Genomic DNA, 19,399 nt, shown 5'->3' with positions numbered 1-19,399 from the left:
CCGCTTTTAGCAATATTCCAGCGATATCACGGCGGGGGACATCAGAAAATGGGCCTCACACAATGTACCCATGTGGGGAATCGAACCCGGGTCCTCGGCGTAACGAGCGAATGCTTTTACCACTAGGCTACCCCACCGCCCCATCATCATCATTATTATTACTATTATTATTAGGATTGCCAGGGTCCATTTCAGCTCCATACCATGAACAAAGGATATACAGATGTGACTGCACTTCCATAATTATTTCCTAGTTACATTTAACTAGCAATGAGAACAGACATGCAATGTGACCAGTGACTAGTGTACCTGTGAGAGTTATGTCCCTTGTCGTTGGCGATATGTAAAGCTGTATTCGTTATATTCTGTGGATTATAAAACGGTAACACTGAATAATAATAACGGATATATGGAATTTTGTTTTCTTCACAGTCAGTGTTTTTATTCTGGTCTTAGATTACCGCAACATTTCAGTAAAATTCCATAAAAATGAAGAAATGCTCAAATTCTAACTTACATGAAATATAGGTGGACAACTGCATATGCTATGCTCTAACTGAGACTTTTTTTCAGGTTGGATGTATGACTGGACCGGAAGTTACGACATATCATTTCACGTGAACGGTGCCATGATCGCCGTCAGTGGACTGATGCTGTTCTTTATCCCGTGTGTTCAGCGCTATCAGTACATGAGAGACGGCGTGAGCGCGAGGGACATCGAGTACGGTCGCCACGTCAAGTCGGAGACCGAGATTGGGGAAATACTGGAAACACCAACAACGACATGAAGAAATATTTTGTGAGCACATCGTGTCTTCCATCATCGTGGCCTTCAGCTGATGTCCTGCCTCTCTGCAATTGGATGTTGTCAGTGAATGGAATATTTCTCTGGACCATTATGCCTTCACAAATGATACGTTGTGTTGCCCTTGTGATATGTGCGCAATATGTGCATAGAGCGCCTCATGCCTTCACCTTTTTGTCATGTGACCTTCATGTATTCAATTAGTACGTCACGTCAGTCGACGGAATATTTGTATATGTTGCCCGTCAAAGAGAGAACGGCTGTCACATATCTGACTAAATCTCAAGATACAAACAAACAAATATTGAGGGGTGTTTTGTTTGTTTTGTTTTTGTTTGTTTTTTTTGGGGGGGGGGTTGTTGTTTTTGTTTTTGGGGGGTTTTTTTTGTGTTTTTTTTTTCATTTTAATGAAGAGCGTTAAGCCGTATCGACCTGTCTTATATTTCATACTGCGGTGTGACATACCAACAGACACCATTGGACACCAGTGACGTGAATCAGTGGATGCCTTAAAAAGTAGCCCTGCTTTAAATGAAGCGGACACTGAATTACATTTTCTGGAATATTCAAGCCAAGGGCGTAAAGAAATATGGATCATTGATTATGAAACCGTGTGGTGAACTTGAGTTAACCCTGAACATTGTCACCCGATGGGAAGAGTTATTGCCCCTAACGCCCTTCACAAGTTCATAACGAGATGCGCCGATGGATCTATGATTACCCGTTGCGCGAGCTACGCAGATATATGTTTTGGATACTTTTATATACATATATGAGCATATATATTTGTATGTTGTGTTTGTGTTATGTTTGTATGTTGTCACAGAGTGATTGTTAGTCTGAGTGTTGGAGATGAGTTAGTATGTTAGTTGATCGAATCAGGTTCAGAGTTGTTACGTTTTTGTTAATAATGAATACCTCTTTTTCATGTGGCAAGTTCGTGAAAGCTCTCACGAATATTCATTATTCGCATGTCAAATGCTGTAGTTCTTACGAAGTTGAAGATTGATCATGTTGTCATATTGTCATGAAACTTGACCAGGATGCATTCTGTCTGCATTGTAGGCATTATAATCGTTAATGGCGTGTCATACTGAGACACACGCTTAACGTGTTGGACACGTGATCGTTGTAGTAAAGTTTACTGTCAAAATTTGAGATTTGGGGGTTCGTGTGAGGGGACGCTTTTTTTTCATTAGAGGCGTTTCTTGTAGCTATTGATCTTTTAGGCTTGCTCAAGTCTGGGTCCGACAGAAGTTTTTAACAATATATCAGGAAAAGTCAGATATTAGAACCGGCGATCAGCAGATCCTGGAGCAAGTCAGGATGCGATTATACAAAGCGTATTCAGCTGTAAGGGTAGGGAAGTATTGCTCCTCAGTATTGTTACGTTTGTATGGACAAACACGAAGCACAAATCACGATGACGAAATGTATTTTGTCGAATTCGTAAAATTCCATGAAGCTGTATTTTATCACAAGTTGATGTATGTTTGTTGTATTTTTGTCACATTCTTGTTATTGATATCTACAGAAGGTATTGATTTCTCTCTATGAGAGCAGCCCTGCTGACTGTTTCATCTGCATGTATCAACAGCAATATGGATAGTTCCGAGGTATCTCAGATGTTCCGGTTTTGACTCTGCAGTCAACCATCGTCATCACTACGCTTCTGCTATTGTCCCTCAAGAGAGCTGACTAACGATTGGGAGACGTCAGTTTACTCTTACGCCAATCAAATATGTTATTGTCACCAATCAGAACTGGCGATTCGGCCTTTTTAGAAACACCACGTGACGTGTTCCGGTTAGCTTGTAACAAAGCATTTGATTTGCCCTCAGCGGCACATTGAAAAGTGGACGCATCGTTTTAAAACGGAGGAGCTGCGAGTCCTGGATATCTGAGTGAACTAGGTGTGAACTGAAGGATATTCCACTTCATGTATGATTCTGGAGAGGCAGTTCCCACGACGTCCATTATCTCATGCAATGTCCATAAATATGTTATAATGTTTATGCTTCACAACTATACAGCTATATAAATATTTACAAAAGAATACCAGTGAGCTGTTTGACATGAATGCACATATTGTGAAAGGATGTTTCTGGAATAAAAGGTTTTGGGACTGTCCAGATTGACGTTTTTGTTATAGTTTTCCATGGGCCATTGTTAATTTAGAGATCGGATTATTGTGGCTTGTACTACAGGCTAGACCCCCGGTCACGTCTACCTACAGTTTAGACCCTAGTGAATTGTACTACAGGTTAGATCCAAGTCAATTGTACTGCAGATTACACCCTAGTGACTTCTACTACACCCTAGAGTCTTGTATTATCGATTACACCCTAATGCCTTGTACTTCAGATTACACCCTAGAGGCTTGTACTACAGATTAGGACCTAATGCCATGTACTACAGATTACACCCTTGTGGCTTGTACTACAAATTACACCCTAGCGGCTTTTACTATAGATTACAACCTGGTGGCTTGAGCTACAGATTAGACCCTCGAGGCTTGCACTACAGATTGCATCCTAGTGGCTTGTTCTACAGATTACAACCTACTGGCATGTACTACAGATTAGACCCTAGTGGCTTGTACTACAGATTACACCCTAGTGGCGTGTACTACAGATTAGACCCTAGTGCATTGTACTACAGATTACACCCTAGTGGCATGTACTACAGATTACACCCTAGTGGCTTGTACTACAGATTACACCTTAGTGGCTTGTAGTACAGATTACACCCTAGTGGCTTGTAGTACAGATTACATCCTAGTGGCATGTACTACAGATTAAACCCTAGTGGCGTGTACTACAGATTAGACCCTAGTGCATTGTACTACAGATTACACCCTAGTGGCATGTACTACAGATTACACCCTAGTGGCTTGTACTACAGATTACACCCTAGTGGCTTGTAGTACAGATTACACCCTAGTGGCTTGTAGTACAGATTACACCCTAGCGGCCGTTACTATAGATTACAACCTGGTGGCTTGTACTACAGATTAGACCCTAGAGGCTTGTACTACAGATTGCATCCTAGTGGCATGTACTACAGATTATACCCTAGTGGCTTGTTCTACAGATTAGACCTAATGCCTTGTACTACAGATTACAACCTAGTGGCATATACTACAGATTAGACCCTAGTGGTTGTACTACTGATTAGACCCTAATGCCTTGTACTACAGATTAGACCCCAATGCCTTGTACAACAGATTATACCCTAATGCCTTGTACGACAGATTACAGCCTAGAGGCTTGTACTGTAGATTAGACCCTAGTGGCTTGTACTACAGATTATGTCCTAATGCCTTGTACTACAGATTACAACCTAGTGGCATATACTACAGATTAGACCCTAGTGGCATGTACTACAGATTAGGCTTTAATGCCTTGTACTACAGATTACACCCTAATGCCTTGTACTATAGATTACACCCTAGTGGCTTCTACTACAGATTACAACCTACTGGCATGTACTACAGATTACACTCTAGTGGCTTGTGCTACACGATTACATCCTGGTGCCCTGTACTACAGATTACACCCTAGCGGCTTATACTACAGATTACACCCTAGTGCATTGTACAACAGATTACACCCTAGTGGCATGTACTACAGATTAGACCCTTGTGGCTTGTACTAGAGACTACACCCCAGTGGCTTAAATTACAGATTACACCCTAATGCCTTGTGCTACAGATTACATCCTAGTGCCTTGTAGTACAGATTACACCCTAGTGACTTGTAGTACAGATTACTCCCTAGTGGCTTGTACTGCAGATTACACCCTAGTGGCTTGTACTACAGAGTACACGCATGTGGCATGTACTACAGATTAGACCCTTGTGGCTTGTACTACAGGTTACTCCCCATCGACTTGTACACTCTACTCTCTACTACACTCTAATGCCTTGAACTACAGATTACACCCTAGCGGCCTTCTACTACGAATTTCACCCTGATGAATGTTACCTCTAATCACACCGTAGTGGCTTATACTACAGATTACACCCTAGTGGTTTGTACTACAGCTTAGACCTTAGTGCATTGTACTACAGATTACAACCTAGTGGATTATACTACAGATTAGACCCTAGAGGCTTGTACTACAGATTACACCTTAAAGGCTTGCACTACAGATTAGACCCCCATGGATCGTACCACAGATTAGACCCTAGTGGCTTGGACTACAGCTTAGACCTTAGTACATTGTACTACAGACTACACTACAGCGACTTGAACTACAAATTACAACCTAGTGACTTGTACCACAGATTAGACCCTAGTGGCTTGGACTACAGCTTAGACCTTAGTACATTGTACTACAGACCACACCGTAACGGATTGTACTACAGATTACAACCTAGCGGATTGTACTACAGATTTCACCCTAATGAATTGTACCACAAATTACACCCTAGAGCCTTGTACTGCAGATTAGACCCTAGTGACTTGCACTACAGATTAGACCCTAGTGATTTGTACTACAGATTAGGCTGTACTACACAGGTCCTAGTGGGTTGTACTACAGCAGAGACCACGGAGAATTGTACTATAGAACAGATCCAAGTGGGTTGCACTACAGTTTAGACCCAGGTGACGTATACTACACAGATCCAAGTGAGTTGTCCTACAGTTTAGACCCTGTCGACGTGTACTACACCACAGATCCTAGTGGACCCTACTACAGTTTAAACTCTTGTGATTTACATTACAAATTGCTTGTATTACTAGTCAGATCTTTGCTTCAGATGACATAGAGTGGATCCGTGAGTTTAGTTTTAAGGTGCATTCAACAATATCCCGATCATGTGGCGGCACTGAGTGAAAAATCGAACCAGACAATTCAGGGATCGAAGCATAAACATCGATCGCGATCTACGAATCTGACCACCCGATCCCATCACTCGCCTCTTACGACAAGCATGGGTTGCAGAAGACCAATTCTACAATCGTTTCGTCAGTAACTTCACTCATTTATGTGCAGTATTTCAAGTCAGTTCTGACTGTCTTCGATGTCACCGAGATATAATTAAATGTTTCTAAGACTAAGACTAAGTTAATTTACATCTGGAGATTTGAATTATATTGAAAGTAGATACATGGATACATATATACATGGATATATACATACGTACATGAATACATGCATATATATATGGATGCATACATACAATGATACATGCATGCATGGATGCACACACACACACACATGCATACATACATACACACACACACATACACACACACACACACACACACACACACACATACATACATACATACATACATACCCATTCCAGGCGGTGCAGCACCAAGTAGCTTTGTTTCGTTTGTTTTGTTTTTTTTCTTGTGGGAGGGGGTATTAATTATTTTGTTGTTGTTGATGAGGGTTTGTTTTGTTTGTGTGTTTGGTTGTTTTTTAGGAGGGAGTGGGGGCATTTTCTCCCTGTAAGCATGGAGGCCAAGATCTGAATTTTAAAATCTCCCTTAGTGGCATGATGGCCGTGCCACACATTAACATCGATGGTTCATGATCTGAGGCGTATTACTCGTCGGAGATGTGTTTGACCATATAATTTGATTTCTCGGCACAACAAGATGGATTTATATCAAACCAAACATAGACTCCGTTAACACGGTCGACTCTTTCCGTAGATGACAAGAAGTTACTACAAAATCATCGACAATTGAACCAGAAATCATATCGCAAACCAATCCATTGAAAAGCTTCTCTCCAAATGCGACGAGTGGTTGGTTACGAAAGGATTTTTTATTTATGAAGCAGTTTGTTCCATACAGCTGTCTAAAGTACATTAATTGTAACTGCATCAATTGACACATACCGACTTAACATAAGATAAGATATGTCATTATTGTCCAAAGGAAATGTACACGGTATCATGAGGATTTCACGATCACCTGTATTTAGGCAATAGGCAAATTATTAAAGGCCTAGTACTGCTTTAGACTGGCGTTGGTTTGTTTCTTTGCCTAATAGCTAGATCGACAAAGTGTTCCGTTAAATCACACGATTTCAAACTGTGTTTTTTTTCACTGTTCAGGCCAGATCAATTTTATTTTCTGTTTTACGGATTTTTGACCTCTGAAAACCTGAAGGCTGGCAGGGAAAAAATACAAATACAATTTCTAATCAAAGTAATATTCCTTCTAAATGCTCATAGTATTTTACTTTTGCCAATTTATGAAGTGAATATCGCTAAAAAAAACAACTTAAAGAGTATTTTCTTGTGAATTTACATTTTTAGCCAATAAAAACATTAGGATTATATTTTTTCAGCGGGGAATTGGTTTTTTTCTTATATTTGAAAAAATACGGCAGGCGGATCCGCAAAACGAGAAATAAAAGTGATCTTGCCTTAACAAGTGATACACAGCATTGTTAATGGAATTTTCGTTTCGGGGTGAAATTTTCAATTTAGTATCAACCTTATAAACATTGAGAGTTGTCTGCTCTTGATTTGCCGGAGCACTCCAGACGACATTTCGCAGTCATGTGAAAAGAATTCTGACGTTGTAGACGCATCAAATCGCTCCTCGCGTCTGTTAAAAAATGTTGATCAACTGAATCAATGAGGATCATTTAAAACAGAGGTAGTAACTGTCGAAAGAATTTCATTTTCACTTACAGAGCTGCAAGGGTCGTAAATCAATGGTGCTGTGATTATGATTATGAAGATGAGTTATGAGTTAGTGTTATTGTGAATAATGTAATGTGACATGTGTCGTTGGTCGTGGTAAGCAGTGTTAAAATCGCGTATTCGTTTACTGAAACGAAACGGAGACTGTTTGAATATTTCCTGGTTACAGAATATCCGCACCAAACTGTGTAGCTTAGGTAGTAAAGAGCATTATTTTCGAATAATTCTAACTTCGTATTTTGCCGTGTAAGCTGTACCATAAAAATATAAATGTTTGTTTTAGTGTTGGTTTATGTCACGATATTGCAGTATGTTACAGAATTACACATGATGGTGTGTTAGCCTAGTGGTTAAAGCGTGTGCTCATCACGCCAAAGACCTGGGTTTGATTCCCCACATGGGTAGAGTGTGTGAAGTCCATTTCTGGTGTCCCAAGCAGTGATACTGCTGGAATATTGCTTAAAGCTTAAAACCACACAGACTCAATGACACACTCGCATCACCCAAGCATACATATTGTTTTTGTTAGAGGCAAACTCAACCAAACAATCGGACACTGTTCAACTTATGTAGCAGCAAGTATGTAATCAGTTAAGAAGCAGCTGCAGTACTTACAAATCTATATTTACAAATCAGTCCATGGATGGTGATGAAGTTGATAGTGCCACTGTCAGTGTCATTGGATCCAGAATCATAAGATCAAGATTAAGATATGATTGTTCAATTTTTACAACAGTATCAAAAGTTATGTTATCAGTTCTAAATTATTTTATATGCTCAAACTTAATACAAGCAGTTCTTGATATTTAATGACTCCCTACTCCCTTTCCTGTCTTCAAGCTGTAAAGAACATCTCTTGTAAACATCCATTTCTACTTCAAATCCTTGAACTTTGAAATTATAGTATTCCCAGAAATTATTGAGAATCATGTTGCGTCATGTAACTCATTACGTTTATTAACTTCTGGCGTTTTACTTACATAAACATGTTAAAACATCATCCTTTTACAGTCTCAGTCTTGTTTTAGTACTTAGTTAGACCTCGCTCAGCAATGCACGCCTGAATACGCCTAGGCACACTACCCATCAAAGTTTGTAGGTAATCGTGTGACAGGGTATCCCAATATTGGACCACCTCGGCCTTCATATCTTCAATATTTCTCAGTCCCTTTTGGTTTATTCTGTCCTTCATGACTCCCCACACATTCTCAGTTGGGTTTAGGTCTGGGCTGTAACTGGGCCAGTCTAAAACTTGAACATTTTCGCCCGACAACCACTGTTTTGTGTAGCGCGCAGTGTGTTTTGGGTCATTATCATGCTGGAAAATCCAATCATCTTCATACAGTGTTTGTGCTGTCGGAAGAAGGTGACCATTTAGAATGTCAACGTATCTTTCTTTTGTCAAGTTTCCCATGAAAACACACAATGGCGTCACTCCGTGAGCCGATATGCCACCCCACATGTGAACCTTCGGGCTATGTTTTGGTCGCTGGTAGATAGGTTTGACAGTATCTTTGGTCCAAATTTTCACACAATTAGGGAAAAGCCAAACAGAACTTTCATCCAAAAAGAAAACATTATCCCAATCTTGATTTTCATGAGCCCGACACCAGTTTAAACGTTTTTCCTTTTGTGCATCTTTCACCAACGGCGAGCGAATTCCACGTTTTTTCACCCAATTAAGTCTCTGTAATTCCTGCCTAACTGTTTCATTGCATACCTGAGGACTTCCTCTGCTAATCATTTCATTTCTGATGTTCTCAACACTTTTCAATTTGCCCCTACTCACAATCTGCCCAAGTCTTCGGCGATCCACAACACTGAATTTCCTAGGCCGACCTGCCCCTGCTTTGTGCTCTATCCCGGTTCCTGTTTGAATATTCTTCAAAGTTCTGTATACTGTAGACAGAGGAATACCATGTCTACAAGCTAACACTTTAGCATCAGCCTCACCCCTTTCAAAATCATCTAGAATGGGCTTTCTTTTCTCTCTTGCTGTAAATTCTGCCATGTAAACACAGGAAACCGTCTGCTCAGACAAGGGAGATAACTCTTGACATAATGAGCTGCCTTCTAAGCCTTCAAGAGTTGTCTCCCTTATTTAGTATGCTTAGTGCATAGTGAAAGCCCTTTTTCCAATCTTAGCATCATTAGAAAAAAAACAAAGATTTTCTCAATAATTTCTGGGAACACTGTACATCTAAGTTTTGTAAATTTCCAAACACTAATGTTTATGAGTGGTCGTTATTGTAATGAACAGTGAGAGGTTCTCAGAGTTAAGCTTAGGTGTCCATCTCCATAAATGAATGTTCCCTCAGTCTGACACAGTTATGCCTGCAGTTTAGCAGACTGTGTATATTTGACCTAACACTGGAACAAGATAATTGTGATTATTCCTTCTAAATGTAGGGGATTCCAATCACAATTTACTATACCATACTGAACCTTTTGTTCAAGGACAAAGATTGATAATGCTCATTAGCATGTCCTTCGAGTGATTCATTACAGGCCTGTGCCTATACTAATGCTTATGCTCTGAATATGTATGATTTGGATCGTTACAAACTAACCCATAAAAATTGAAAAAGAGCTCCAGGGAGACCAGATATACAGAGCCCATGGAAGTCTAGACTTGCTTCATTTAGGGCTATAGCATTGCAGAGATGGCTTGGCAGTAGGGTAAAATAAAATAATGTGGTTCAGGGACTGTGAGACAGGCTAGCCTATGCCCTACAAACCCCAGAACTACTCTAATATCAGATGACATTCTGTTCATGAAAGCATGGTAACAGCCGCTCTCAGTAGTATTCCACCTGGATATCGGCAGTCTGTAAATAACCAAGTCTTCACACCAGATAATTCCATGATCAACATCATGAGTGTAGGAGGGCGTGGAGTCATCCCACAGATGACATCCTTACCTTGTCAGCTTGCTGACGGGGTTAACCTCTTTGGTCATGTGGACAAGGCGTCCTACTTCGGATCGGAAGGTCCGTCGTTCGAATCCCAGCACGGGACTTGGAAATTTTGTGGCCGCTACATGAGCATCAATCTTTGTATCTTTGGATGTGATCTCATGTGTCAAGCAAGTGTAGGAGCACCATATCCTATTACCCACCTTCTACATCAAGGCTGGACTGCTGAAGATAACTCTAAACAGGATCTTCACAATTCTTTATCATTCTTCATAGAGCGTATTGTGATTCAGAGGTTAAACATATCAGTACTATATACATCAGCCATGAAGACAAATGTTGTTACTTTATCAGTACTGTGAGTCTTCATACTGTCTTAGTATTTTGGTATGGGGACAGAATATGAGAAACCTGACAACAGAGATGATGGAGTTGTCTCCCTTTGACTTCAGATAAACCAGACCCCGATCCCTCTTGACAAACTTAAGCCAGAGTTTCCCGATTCCTCGAAACAAACTTAAGTCAGAGTTTTCACTTAAGTTAGAGATTTTTCTCAAATTGGAATAAAACACAGGAAACTGGATTTCTCAGAATAAACTGAAAGTGATATTAAACTTAAATTTTGTAGACAATCTTTAGTTTGGTAGAGAGTTTCTTGAATTGTTTTGGCTTTTGGTTCTTAGAAATGCAACTAAGTTAGAATTCAGCTATTTCAAACTGTCAAACTCAGTTTGGAATTTGAGTAAAAACCTTTTTCAAGAAACCAGGGCCAAGATGTGCCAAACAGATTCATGTCTTTTGTATGACGTTGTGTTTGTTGGTTTTAATGTAGTTGTTGATTAGCTTCAATATTCCTGCTGTGCACAGCAACAAAATTATAGGTCTTCACTGGTTTGTTTGATGCACTTATGATTCAATACAGGCTGCCCGGTTTTCAGCAAGCCATGCTTGTAGTAAGAGATGATTAACGGGATCGGGTTGTCAGACTCACGGACATGGTTGATACATCATCGTATCCCATTGTGTCGGCGCTCCAGATATTAATCTCTGGATCATCCGGTCCAGACTCAGTTCTTTACAAACCACCATCATGTAGCTGGAATATTGCTTAGTGCTGTATTAAACATCAAATCAACTGACCATCCAAGCAAGCAATAATAAGGGAATGTTTTAAGCAACTATAACACCATATGACATGAAGTTATACCATTTCATTACTGTCAGTTACTGCATGTATCATCATGATCATGTATGTAGGGGCTCAAAAATTACATTACCCGATGCCCAGGACAAGTCAGTTTCCATTTCAGGCAATCAAATAATGGTTATCCGTTGTCCGTTGGCTACTATATAATTTCTGGTTACAGTTTCAAGCTGCAAATAAACTTGGATTGTATTTCATGTCTGCTCAAAATGTAGCTTCTAAATTTCACAATCATAAGAAAGTAGAGTTATCTTTCTTTGCTATTTATCACTTGTCAATCAATAGTCCACTAAACATTAATATGAAATACCATGTTGATTTATTCTTTCATAATTATATATATCATCATGATTATGTCATAAATATCAGGGCATGTGGAAAAAGAGTCAGAACAAGTTCCTTTCTTAAAGTCACTTGCCCCAAAATACTTAACCCTTGTGTATTACAACCACAGAATTCTCAGTTTTCATATGGGATTATTATATTTCAGATCAAGTGAAGATGAATGAATCTCCCATCAAAACAGAAAGTGCTGACCCTTACCCAGACTGTTTTCTCAGAATGACGCCTTTAACACCCAGCAGTGTTGATGTGGACAACGAAGGGAGTCCATTGCTGTCTGATGTGTCAGACATCTTGGATGACGATCTGTCTGGAATGTCTGATCTGTCAGACTTGGACGACTCTATTGAAGATTCTCTCAAAAGCAGCAGCTTTTCTCACCCCGAACAGCATGAATTACAACAGAAATATGCAAAGTTGAAAAAAATGTACTCAAAATTGAAAAACAAGATGGAGAAACCATCCAGCGAGTCAAAATCAGTCCCAAGATCTGGTTTTGTAGAAAACAGTAATGTTAAAAATCGGAATCAGGATCTAGAAATGTATGATCCAGAAATAAAAATCAAGAAAGAACTTGACTCTGATGTTGAGCTTGTTGAAACAAATTCAGCACAGGAGGGACAGATGAGGAAAAATGTTGTAAAAATCAAACTATCAATGAAATCAAAAACTCGAAAGAAAAAAAAGATTGAAGCATTCCATGACGAAAGTGATGAAGATTTTGAATGGAATTTATGGAATACTGTTGTGTCAGAGGAAGAAAATAAAGAGCAAGACTCAGATTATGAGCTTCAGACAGGGAGGAAGAAATCAAAGTCAACAGTTGCTAAAAGGTCTTCCAGAAAAGGCATGAAAAGAGGGAAAGGTGAAAGAAAACGAAAATCAACAACCCCAAAGAAGGTTCCACATAATGAAAGAGTGTTGCAGGAAGATTTAGCTGGTGTTAAGTTACGCCTTGACTTTAAGGAGGAAAAAGGCACCAATATGTTGAAAAGTGTAGTGAAAAATGGACACAAAAAGCAAAGAGGAAAATTGAATGAGCCTCAGATCTTTAAGTGCGAAATTTGTGGTAAGATTGTTGCAACGAAATGCTCCCTTGTAAAACATGTTCGCACACATACTGGAGAAAAACCATATCAGTGTGACATTTGTGGCAAAAAGTTTAACGCACCGAATTCTTTCAACAATCATAAGCGAATACATGCGGGTATCAAACCCTACCAGTGTCGATTCTGTGAAAAATCATTCACAGAGTTAAGTCAGCGTGTGACACATGAGCGAACCCACACGGGAGAGAAACCATACATGTGTGATGTTTGTGGGAAAAGATTTTCTCTCCGTTCTTCTCTTGTTCGTCATCGGCGTATTCACACAGGAGAGAAGCCCTATGTTTGTGATGTTTGCAATAAGTCCTTTGTGCAATACAACCAGCTAGCCAATCACAAGCGAATACACACTGGAGAGAAGCCGTATTCTTGCCAATTGTGTGGGAAGAGGTTCAACGTCTCTTGCACTCTGGCTCGACATCTTGAAGCTCATTATAATAAGATGTTCACAGTGAGATCACTGTCAAAGCAAGAAACATCCACCGCAGATCCTAATACAGTGATGAAGATGATTGGCAAGATGAAAGACGAGAATGTTAAGAAAAAGGATTCTAAGAAAAAAAATTCCTTGCCATTTTCTGGTGATCCTGATGGCAAACTTGACATCCAGAGATGTGCTGCATCTGATGGTAAGAGGGAAGGGTTAACGCATCTCAGTTCAACTGACCATAAGGAAGGAAAGTCTGGTAGTCATAGCAACAGCCATAGAAATATTGATGATGGTGCTGATGATAGCCACGAATTGACAGGCAATAAATCTGAACATGGTGATGGATGTTTAACCATTTGTTCTGTTCACACTGATGGTTCTTTGGATTACAATGAGCATGGACCTCTTGATATGGGTTCCAATAGTTGCAAGTCTGTAAGTAGAAAACTTCTGGCTAGTCCTAGATCTTTGGACAATAGTGCTGATGGTTGTCACAGGTCTGGGGACATCAGGGCAGGTGGTGGTTCTGGGCCTGTATTTAGCAAACTTTTGGATGGTCACAAGTCTGTGGATATCAGGCATGATGTTAGTGACAGGTCTGTGGACATCAGGGCAGGTGGTGGTTCTGGGCCTGTATTTAGCAAACTTTTGGATGGTCACAAGTCTGTGGATATCAGGCATGATGTTAGTGACAGGTCTGTGGACATCAGGGCAGGTGGCGGTTCTGGGCCTGTATTTAGCAAACTTTTGGATGGTCACAAGTCTGTGGATATCAGGCATGATGTTAGTGACAGGTCTGTGGACATCAGGGCAGGTGGTGGTTCTGGGCCTGTATTTAGCAAACTTTTGGATGGTCACAAGTCTGTTGATATCAGGCATGATGTTAGTGACAGGTCTGTGGATGTCAGGAGCTTTAGATCTGTGGACATGAGTTCCAACGGCAGCCAAGGTGATAGGAACAGTGTTACATGCAGCCATGGAGTTGATGATCAGGAAAGGTCAAGGTTAAATGACTCTGGTCCCCAGTTTCCGCCAAGGTGTCCCATTTCTGGACACACACCAACAATAATGAACATCCCCTTCCAGCAGTATGCCCCGAACACCTTCACCGCTCCTGGTATTGGTTGAGTTTAGCAATAATAACAGGTTCCTGTTCTGTAATCATTTTGAGATAAGCGGGGAATTTCCTTGAGGGTAAAGTATTCGCCAAAGTGGTGGTTCAATTCCCCGCCTGGGTGCAGTGTGTTATGCCCATTTCTGGTGTTCTTTACTGTGATATTGCTGGAATTTAGCTAAAACTAGTAAAAGTGGCATCAACTTACTCGCTTACTCACTTGATGTAAGACATTCAGGCATCTAGCTTTCAACTAATCCTCAGATCTTCTTCTTTAATTGACCTCTAATAGGGTACCCTGGTGGTAAAAGCATCAGGAACTTCCCAATAAGAGTAAAGTGATAAAACAATCTCTTGCTAGATTCCAGTAATATTCCAGAAATCACCAGAAACCCAAAAAATGTTTGCTGATTTTGTTTGATAATCACCTGTTTCTATATTTCTGTCTCAGAGACCTGTTGCATTAGTGATGGTTAAGGTGAACGTTGTTAAGTAAGTCTTTTTTTTTCAAAATAATACACGTATAACAAACATATGGATAGCCTTACAATTACAATTTGACTTACAGTTACTTACAATTTGACTGATATCAGTCAGGCTGACTGATAAATTCTATGCCCTGTTTATTTTATTTTATTCACTTAACACAAATGCAAACACAGTTGCCAAGAACTGTAAAGCGGTTTCCATTGAAAAGTTTTGCTCCTTGAGTGCAACAATTTACCCCTAATTTGTAGGGAAAATTCCTAATTTTCTCTGTCTCCAGGAGCTTAGATTTTGATTTGCACCAATTTGTGTTGGCACCTCTGATAGAGCATACCTTGTTATACCAAAAAGGCATTAAAAGATGATTCATACCCTGCCTGGTGTTCAGCTTTGATAATGTTAAAAAGGCAAAACTTTTTATTGGACTAATTTAGAACATACTGTGTAGAGGAGTTGTACTCTATGTGGAACTACAGCTTGTGTGAGTGAGTGAGCTAGCATTAACAGTTTTAGAACTGCCATTACAAAGATCCTTGCCAAAGTACATTGTATATTCCTGGAAGTTTAGTTTTACACCTCTTTTAACAATATTCCAGCAATGTCACAAGGGGGAAAGCATCAGAAATGGGCTTCACACATTGTATCACTGTGGGGAATTGAACCCGGGACTTCAGCATGATAAGCAAACCCTAGCCCCTAAGCAACCCCACTGGCTACCTGGTCTGTTTTACATGACTTAATTTTTGGCGAGGCTGTCGGTGAGATATGTGTGAAATCGCGCGCGATATCTTTACCTGTAATGACCTTCACTCAACCCTTGCCAGGTATGAGGAAAAGCCAAGGATTTTTTTCATGATTTTTGTTGTAACAGCAAAAGTGTTATAAATTTTTGAGTTTTACAGTTCAGCTGCAATACGTCTTACATGTAGATGTAACATTTGTAAGATACAAAGCATTTGTTATTGCTCTGACTCTTTCACTGACTCTCCTTCAGTTCAAAAGGGCATATGGTTTTGCTCTTAATTCAGGGCTCCTCCCAGTAATTTTTCGACATGAGGAGTACATACTCTGTATTTTTTCAATTCAAGAGTTCTTGAAAAACTTAAGAGTACATTTAGAGTACTGAATGGAATTTAATGGAGTTTCAGTAACCTTGTGTTTGTTTCATAATATACTGGACAAAACTAGTTAGGTATATTTGTAAATTTTGAAATTATGAATAATGATGAATTTATTCATTGACATACTGATAAAATTTCAGTCATAAAAATAGCAATATCCCAAACTTGTTTTGTCCGGTATTTAATAATGATGTTGAGTATTTAGAAAGCACATCATCCATCCACAAGATGCATGCTCAAAGGGCAAATGCACCACAACATTACTACTCTGGTGTAAAAAGGTCAACAAACAATAAAACAATACTTTTTCATATAAATATGTCTGTAAATGATTCTAAGACTGTACACCATTTGCTGTGGTGCGTATCTGCAACGTTTATATGGTTATATGGTTGTTACCTTGTTACCTTGAGCCCTGTTATTTTTTGCCTGTCTATCGTTAATAATTAAAAAAACTTTTGAGAGGTGAGGGGGGGCAAATTAAAAGTCTTTTCAAGTTAAAATCTGGTAAATTTAGCCCTTATGATATTTGAAAATACCACCACAGCACCCACATCAGTATGTCATTTTTTTCCATTAATCAGACATTACTGCCTGCCATGAACATTGTGAAATGTGAGTTATTGGCAATAACATGAAGTCAGTATTCTTTATGTTTTCTACTGATTCATTAGAACTGTGTCTTACAAAGCTGAATTGACTGTACACTGATCCCACATTTGAATCTGTAAAACTCTGCTCTGAGATTTCTCATCCTAAAATGAACTTGGCAGCCATCTTACATCATTTGACAGCCATATTGAAAATGACAATTTTTCGGTACTGAATTTCCCATTTCTGTATGTGCTACTAAAAACTGTATGTGCTATTTTCTTGTGCCAAGAGTTATGATAATATTATTTGTGTGTTGTTGTGTATCTGTGTATTTCATGACTTGATAATGTGATGCAAATATTGAAGAGGAATTGATCGATATACAAGTGAACTAAACAGCCACATGTACCAAATTTCTGTTTCTTTCTCAACATTAAAAACTTTGTTTTTCTGTGCTAATATCAATCTGTGTGTGTGTATGCGTGCGCATGTTTATGTGTGTATGTATGTGGGTGCGTGTGCGCCTGTGCATGCATGCACGTGGGTAATCTATATATATGCTTACTTATGTTATATTTGGGATTTGGGATAGCACTTTCCGTGGTGTTAATCCCAAATATAACACTTGTTACATTTGACCACTTTCTTAACGGCATTGTGTATTCATATATGGTTACCATGGTTACTGCACCATGAGTCAGCATTGCAAACTCCAGCTTGCCCGACTGTCCGGAATGGTCTGTTTGCTACCTGACAGTCAGTTTTAAAAAGTTGCTCGCCTTTGAGGATAATGACTAAAGCCTTGACTGAAACAGATTTGGAAACTTGAACCAGTTTCTTTCCTCTTATTTGCCTTCTCATTACTTTTCTTAATCCAGAAAATTCTGGACTGGCAACTTTCCAGCTAGACTAACAGCTGGTCTCTGAAATGAACATATTTTACTGAAAAAACGTTCATAGTGAAAAAAAATAGTATAATGAATTGGAGCCCTGAGACTTTCTTCCTGAAGCTAAGGAAAGCTAGACTTGCGTGGGCTTTCTTGGATATATATACTTCAGGGTCTGTACAACAGACTACTTTCCAGCTGGTCTGGTAACTTTTGAGAGTGGTATTATGTTTAAGACTTTGTGAAGATCCGGGTGAGAACTGATGTTCACTAACCCATGCTTGTCATAAGAGGCATCTAAAGGTGATGAGCCTCATGCTGCTAATCACTGAATTGTCAGGTCCAGACTTGATTGTTTACAGACCACGCCATATAGCTGGAATATTGCTGAGTGCAGCTTAAAACTAAACTAATTCAACGGCTCATTAAGTTGAAATTTCTTTTGATGTTTCGGTATAGGTACTAACACTATTATCAGTAGAGGACGTAACGTGTACGCGAGACGGTCTCCCGTTACGCGTACAAGTGACTACCTGAGAGGGGGTCACTCATACGCGTGACTCCCTGATCACAGAGAGAGAAATTCTGCATGTCACACAAAAACATGTCTAAAATTGTTATTTGTGAAAATAATTAAACAAAATTTGCTACAGTCATTGACAGATGGTCAAGTTATTGGATGACGTGAATGAAAACATAAAAAGAGGAAATTAAATTGTCAAAAAGTGACAAAAATGTGCAAAATTTGAGCAAAAATTGGCGATATTCAACTGCGAATTTCACCTATGTGCATAATTTTCAGAAACTTACATTTAGTATTTTCTGAAAGCTCATTTATCGTAGATTCATAATATATATGCAGCTTTCGATGCACACCAACGCACACCTGTTTGTTATTGTGTTGAAACATGTTTACTTTCTTCGAAACCGCGCGAATCGTCTCGCGTGTCATTAATGGGAGGTAACTGATGCCTGACTAAATTGCCCAGTCAAAACATCCGTCGTGAGTCTGAGACTGTGTAAAGCGTGCGTAATGTACATGGCGAATATTTCTTGCGATATTTTCTGAAAGCTTATTCAACGCAGATTTACCTCGTACATGTACGTGTTCGTGTACATTAACGCACATAGGTGTACAATCGTGTTGAAACAAACCAACCTTCCTCCCACCGCTCGTCACAGACACACACAGCGTCCTCACAATTTCGTTACGCGTACCAGAGACGCTTCCCAGAAGCACGAACAAAAGTAGTCAGTTTTTGACGGCAATTTTCACCTATGTGCACATTTCACACAAACATGATCTTTATATTTTCTGAAAGCTTGTTCCATGCAGATTTACCTCGTATAAGTACTTGTTCGTGTACACGAATGCACATAGGTGTACAATCGCGATGAAACACATCTACTTTCCACCCACCGCTCGTCACAGACACACACAGCGTCCTCACAATTTCGTTACGCGTACGAGAGACGCTACCCAGAAGCACGAACAAAAGTAGTCAGTTTTTGACGGCAATTTTCACCTATGTGCACATTTCACACAAACATGATCTTTATATTTTCTGAAAGCTTATTCCACGCAGATTTACCTCGTATAAGTACTTGTTCGTGTACACGAATGCACATAGGTGTACAATCGCGATGAAACACATCTACTTTCCACCCACCGCTCGTCACAGACACACAAACGGCCTCACAATTTCGTTACGCGTACGA

The 19,399-nt window shown here is 39.6% G+C and overlaps 2 protein-coding genes across 5 annotated transcripts in view; both read left to right on the top strand.

The window, feature by feature from the left end:
* LOC137281413 (monocarboxylate transporter 12-like) overlaps positions 1-2,937 on the top strand; it is a 60,394-nt gene extending 57,457 nt beyond the window's left edge. For all 4 annotated transcript variants that reach the window (XM_067812620.1, XM_067812622.1, XM_067812621.1 and 1 more), the window contains exon 7: positions 574-2,937. In XM_067812620.1, the coding sequence (XP_067668721.1) occupies positions 574-788 (215 nt within the window). In that variant the 3' untranslated portion in view covers positions 789-2,937. The remainder of the gene's footprint in view (positions 1-573) is intronic.
* Positions 2,938-7,288: 4,351 nt separating this feature from the next.
* On the top strand, positions 7,289-17,244 carry LOC137281411 (uncharacterized). The gene is made up of 2 exons (XM_067812619.1): positions 7,289-7,434; positions 12,091-17,244. Exon 2 carries the CDS (start codon positions 12,102-12,104, stop codon positions 14,604-14,606), a length of 2,505 nt encoding a protein of 834 aa, XP_067668720.1. The 5' UTR covers positions 7,289-7,434; positions 12,091-12,101; the 3' UTR covers positions 14,607-17,244.
* Positions 17,245-19,399: the final 2,155 nt, after the last annotated feature.

This window comes from Haliotis asinina, chromosome 4, assembly GCF_037392515.1.
Source record: "Haliotis asinina isolate JCU_RB_2024 chromosome 4, JCU_Hal_asi_v2, whole genome shotgun sequence".
NCBI lineage: Eukaryota > Metazoa > Mollusca > Gastropoda > Lepetellida > Haliotidae > Haliotis > Haliotis asinina.
Note: the sequence above shows the minus strand (reverse complement) of the source record. Positions and strands in the feature narration are given on the sequence as shown.